Raw genomic sequence first — 6,000 nt, 5'->3', positions numbered from 1 at the left:
CACTGCTGTCCCTCAGCACCACATTTACCATATCTGTGCCCTGTTGGTGCCTGCAGCCCCACCTTGCTGCTCCCCTTCAAGCTACCTTCCCTCAGAAGCTGCTTGCTGCTGGGGGTGAGCACAGGGAGAAGGGGGTCGTGGCCAAGAAAGATGCTTTGGTCCAGGTGTGGTGCTGAGGGACACGGTTTAGCACCAGCCTTGGTAGTTAGAGAATAGTTGGACTGGATGAGCTTAAAAGTCTTTTGCAACTGAAATGGTCCTGCGATTCCATCCCCCGCCCTGGAGAAGCCACCACCCCCTCGCTCCACCAGGTCCTGCCCCGCACCCTGCCCGCCACCCCCGGCGCCGTGCTGACAGCGGGGGCGGCGGAAGGGGCCGGTCAGCCCGAGCTCGGTGCTCTCCTACCCTCCCATCCCCTCCTCTGCTCTCCTCGGGCCCCGCGGCTATTGGCCGCCCGCACCGGACCCGCCTCCGCGGCCGCGCAGGCGCTGGGCGGAACCGAACCGGGCGCTGCCACCGCGCCGGGTGCCCTGGGCACCACGGACAGAGCCGTGCCGGCGGGTTCAGCACCGCGGACAGCGCCATGGAGGCCGCTCCGGGCTGCCCGCCCCCGGAGCTGCCCCGGGCCCCGGGGCCCCGCCGCGGCCGTGCCGCCGCCTCACCCAGGTAGGAGCCGCCAGCGAGGGACTTGGCCCAGGGCAAGGGACAAGGGGAACAAGGGACACCAGGGCCGGGGGTGGGAGGAAGGGGGCTTCTCTCCCACTCTTGTGCCTCGGCGGGGCCAGCGCTGCGGTCGGTACCGGCTCTGCGGAGCTGGAGCCGCGGAGGGTGGGGAGGTGCCACGCTGCCGCCGCTCTTGGCTGGGTGGGGGTGGTGGTGCCCGGTGCCAGCGGAGATTTCCCGGTGTTGGGCCCCCTTGAGTGCCCACTGCCCACCGAGAGAGCGGGCAGAGCCCCTCGCTGGCCGCCCCTGGCGGTCGGGAGGTCTGTAGTGCCCGGTTGGTGTCCCGGTGCTGCCGCCCGGGGCCAGGCGCAACATGCCAAGCCCACCACCCCTGGAGGGGCTTAGCTGCCCCGGCTTGGCCGCCCTGGCAGGTTTGTGTCGTGCAGCATGGTGAGCTCTCCCCTCTGCAGCAAGGGGTAAGCTGATTCTGGCGGAGCTTAGCATGGTTCAGACCATTCTCTTTGCGCTAGTCTATGGGCTCTAGGCAAGCTGTTTTTCACTGCAAAGCTCTTCTCCAACCCCTGCAGCCTCGTCGTTTTCCCCCTGCACCATATGTTCCTTTACCTGATGTCTCAAACCAGGTTGGCAGCCACAGTCATTGTCATTTTCTGGAAAGATCACCAAGCCTGTGGTGATGGGCAAGGAGCCATCCCCAAGCACATTGTCTTTTGTTGGACTGGAGGCAACAGATCTTCTGAGCTCTTCTGATTCTGTTTGTCCAGAGCCCATTCTGAGGTCAACAGCACACGAATTTCTTTCTAGAAGCAACAGAGTTCCACTTCTGCCTGGTACAGGACATTCATGCTGAAACATCCCCACCTGCCCAGGGGAACCAACAGGGCAGTTGCTTCTCCTTAGTCAGCTCTGAAGATCTCAGCCAGAGGCTGGTGTGCTTTGGGCTCTGGGTGCTCACTGAGTGACTCACACAATCCAGCCCTGCTTTCAGTCTTGGACACCTGAATGTGTCAGAGCTGTCACTGAAGCCCCAGCAGCTTTGCTTGCCTGAGAGAGCTTTGCTCATTCCAACAGGTCTTCTGAAAGGAATGCTGAAGACTGGGACAGTTCAGTTAGAGAGATTAATTCAGCCATGTAGAATAGAATAGAATAGAATAGAATAGACCAGACCAGACCAGACCAGGTTGGAAGAGACCTTCAAGATCATCGTGTCCAACCTATCATCCAACACCACCTAATCAACTAAACCATGCAACCAAGCACCCTATCAAGTCTCCTCCTAAACACCTCCAATGATGGGGACTCCACCACCTCCCCAGGCAGCACATTCCAATAGGCAGTCTCTCTGTGTAGAATTTCTTCCTAACATACAGCCTGAATCTCCCCTGGCACAAATTGAGACTGTGTCCTCTTGTTCTGGTGCTGGGTGCCTGGGAGAAGAGACCAACCTCCACCTGTCCACAACCTCCCTTCATGGAGTTGTAGAGAGCAAGAAGGTCTCCCCTGAGCCTCCTCTTCACCAGGCTAAGCAACCCCAGCTCCCTCAGCCTCTCCTCATAGGGCTGTGCTCCAGACCCCTGACAGCTTTGTTGCCCTTCTCTGGACACCTTCCAGCAAGTCAACCTCCTTCCCAAACCCAGGGGCCCAGAACTGGACACAGGACTCAAGGTGCGGCCTAAGCAGTGCAGTGTACAGGGGCAGAATGACCTCCCTGCTCCTGCTGGCCGCACTGTTCCTGATGCAGGCCAGGATGCTGTTGGCCCTCTTGGCTGCCTGGGCACACTGCAGGCTCATGTTCAGCCTACCATCGACCAGCATCCCCAGGTCCCTCTCTGCCTGGCCGCTCTCCAGCCACTCTGTCCCCAGCCTGTGGCACTGCATGGGGTTGCTGTGGCCAATGTGCAGAACCCGGCACTTGGATGTGTGCAATCTCAGGCCGTTGGACTCTGCCCATCTGCCCAGCCTGTCGAGGTCCCTCTGCAGAGCCTCTCTCTACCCTCCAGCAGATCAACTCCTGCCCCCAGCTTGGTGTCATCAGCAAATTTACTGATGATGGACTCAATGCCCTCATCCAGATCATCAGTAAAGGTATTGAACAGGATAGGGCCCAGCACTGATCCTTGGGGCACACCACTGGTGCCTGGCTGCCAGCTGGATGTGGCACCATTCACCACCACTCTCTGGGCTTGGCCCTCCAGCCAGATGAGTGGGTTGGGTTTGAATTTCCCTCACAGTGCTCACTCAAGAGCTACCATTCATGGCAATAAAGCACCAGCAGACAGCTCACTCCTACGGGAGCAATTCTTCACTTGAGGCTCCTCATAAAGCCACTGATGGTAACATTAGCTCCACGGTGCCCACCCTCTGCCCCCAGCCAGTGCTGCTCATCACCACTGCTCAGTTCAGCAGCAGAGAAATGGACATTTAGAAACACCGCCTCTCTGCAGGGTGGGACAGCAAGGTTCCCTTTCCCTTTCCTTTTTCCTTTCAGATCAAGCCTTACCAAACCTCATTTCACCAGCAGGCTAAACAACTCCAGGTCTCTCAGTCATTCCCTATCAGCCCTGTTCTCCAGACACTTCCCCAGCTTTGTTGCCTTTCTTTGGACCTGCTCCAGCCCCTCATTGTCCTTCTTGGTGTGAGGGGCCCAAAACTGACCCCAGCATTCAAGGTGTGACCTCACTGGTGCTCAGTACAGGGAAGGAATCGCTTCCCCAGACTCGCTGGCCACACCATTTCTGATCTAAGGCAGGGCGCCATTGTCCTTCTTGGCCACCTGAGCACACTGCTGGCTCACCCTCAGCCAGCACTCAGGTGGGAAGAAGCTCCAGGCACAAGGGCACAGTTTGTAGTTAGGATGCAGATTCTTCCCCCTTCTGTCATTTATTTTCACTCCCCCTGGAGATTTTCTGCCCACAGAAGTTGTGGTTTGAGTCAGGCACCAGACAGCTCCATTGCCCTTGTAGGTGTTTCCCATCTTTCATATGCAAAGTGCTGCTTTCCTGATCCTCTCCTTAGCGTGGGGAAGGTGAGACGACATTTCCATTTAAAAAAAAGGAAAAGAAAAATGCTTTCAGAAATGGTCTTGGGGCTGAGGCTGGGAGTAGCAGACCTATAAAGAGGCTTTCCTTCAAAACACTGAATGGTTTTGGCCCATTTCTCCTCTCTTAGGCATGCTCTCCTGCTTCACGGCTCAGAGGGGAGCAAGACCAGAAACAAGCCAAGGGAATGGGGTGGCTGAGGAAAGGGAAGGTGACAGGATGCTCTCGCTTCCCTGCCCCACAAAACGTCTGCCCCAGCTCACCTCCCTGTGCTGGCAGTGAAGCCATCCCGAGGACAAGGAGACAAAGCAGCCTGTGCCCAGCAAATCCTCCTCCTGGGGCTTTGAAGCTCAGGCTGATGGGAAGGTGGGCAGCAGCTAAAGCCATGGCCCATGACACCTTTGGTGAGCAGTGTCTGAGTGTCACAGAGGAATGCTGGTCTCTGAGGGACGCCTGGAATGGGTTGAGACCCCAATCCCTGGAGACATTCAATGTCAAACGTGCTGGGGCCCTCAGCAGGCTGATGTCCCAGCTGCCTGTGAGCAGGTTGGACAAGATGACCTTTGAGAGTCCCTTCCAAACCACACATTCTGTGATTCTGTGAGAGGGAGACAGCCCACATCAGGAGGCTGGAATCACAACACCCTCGGCTCCTATCTCTGCAGGGCCTCCCCCTGCTCTCTGTCGCAGCTGAGGTGGAACAGCAGAAAGCTGTCTCCTTAGAGGTCCTGACCTTATCCTGCCTGTTTTCCTGCGTTCCCCCACACGAGGTAGGCTGCCCATGCCTTGGTACTCCTTTCAGAAACCTCCCACTGTCACTCCAGGTAGATCCATAAATTGGGTTTTCCCACTGTCTAGATAGCTCAAACGAAGAGATTAGGAGTCAAAGAGCATGAGGAACACATCTCTGCCATGGGTACCAGAAGCAGCCTGTCCCTGGTCCTGCACCTCCTTGTTCTCTTTTCCCAGCAGGTTTTTGGTTGCATCCAGCTCTTCTTAAGGAAGAGAATGGAGGCTGTCAGGCTGCCTCCATAGCCTTTTCCGTGGCTCAGACACCATTGATGTCCAGTCAGTCCCAAAGGTGTCAAATATGTTGAAAGGTCTTCAGCAACCCCAACTTTGGGTGGCAGTGGCCTCCCTGTGGCACAGGAGGCTTCCACCAGCGGCTGTGCAGAGGTGTTCAAAACCTTGGATAGATGTGATGGCAAAAATGCCTGGTTAGGTAAGACAATGAGAGGAAAGCTGAGGAGGAAGCTGAGGAAAGGCTGAGAGCTGGTGCTTCAGCAAAACCAGTAAAGCAGCAGCCTGGGCTTCCCTGTGCAATATCAAACAAAGCAATGCCTGTGCACAGACACAGGTGGGGGTCAGTCTCTTCTCACAGACACAGGGTGCCCAAGGAACATGTGACAGGACAAGAGGAAACAGCCTCAAGTCACACCAGGGGAGGTTTAGGTTGGGCATGAGGAACAATTTCTTCCCTCTGAGGCCTGCGACAGGCTGCCCAGGGCAGTGGTGGAGTGCCTGTTCCTGGAGTTTTCAAAGCTGTGGAGATGTGGTGCTGAGGGCCACGGTTTGGTGGTGCCCTGGCAGTGCTGGGTTAAGGGTTGGACTCAATGATCTTGGAGATCTTTTCCAGCCTTCATGATTCTATGATCTGGTGTTACCTGGGAGGGTCTGTGAGAGTCTCCAATTGGCAGCACACCATCCCCCTGTGTAGCTTTTCTCCTGCCCTGCTGGGTCACCACACCAGACCTTTCTCCTCTCTCGCAGAGACAAACGCAATGCAGGACCCTGCCAGACCTGCCTCGCCATGCCAGAGATCGGGAACGCTGAGCCCAGCTACAGTGGCACTTCCTGGGAAAGGATCTGCCCAGTGCATCACTGCCCCATTCCTGCATCCCCCAGGCTGGGGGGAGACCACCTGCCCTCCTCCAGCCACACACTTGGGCCAGTCTCCACCCAGTCCAACGGCCAGGTGCCATCCAGCTCCCAGGACTCACAGCAGCACCACCCCTATTACCCCTGCAACCAGCAGGAGCCCCAGGGCAGCTTTGGCCTGCCCCTGCTCCCAGGCCATGGCGAGAGGCCCATCCTCTGTTCCCACCTCTCCAGCAGTGATCCCACACCAGTGTCCTACCAAGAGGCCTCAGAGGCCCCCTGGAAACAGTGGTCCCCAGGGCAGCGGCGGCCGGTGCAGCACCACATTGTGACTGTCAGGTGAGAGGCATGTGAAGAGAGGCTCAGGGGCTCTCCAACAGCATCTCCAGAGCTTTGTGGTGGG

The 6,000-nt window shown here is 57.4% G+C and overlaps 1 protein-coding gene across 1 annotated transcript in view; it reads left to right on the top strand.

Moving 5' to 3' along the window:
• Positions 1–253: 253 nt before the first annotated feature.
• DISP2 (dispatched RND transporter family member 2) overlaps positions 254–6,000 on the top strand; it is a 17,329-nt gene continuing 11,582 nt past the window's right edge. Inside the window, exons 1-2 of the mRNA XM_054171723.1 lie at positions 254–666; positions 5,490–5,936. Of these exons, the coding sequence (XP_054027698.1) occupies positions 254–666; positions 5,490–5,936 (860 nt within the window). The remainder of the gene's footprint in view (positions 667–5,489; positions 5,937–6,000) is intronic.

Source organism: Dryobates pubescens, chromosome 22, assembly GCF_014839835.1.
Source record: "Dryobates pubescens isolate bDryPub1 chromosome 22, bDryPub1.pri, whole genome shotgun sequence".
Classification (NCBI taxonomy): Eukaryota; Metazoa; Chordata; class Aves; order Piciformes; family Picidae; genus Dryobates; species Dryobates pubescens.
Note: the sequence above shows the minus strand (reverse complement) of the source record. Positions and strands in the feature narration are given on the sequence as shown.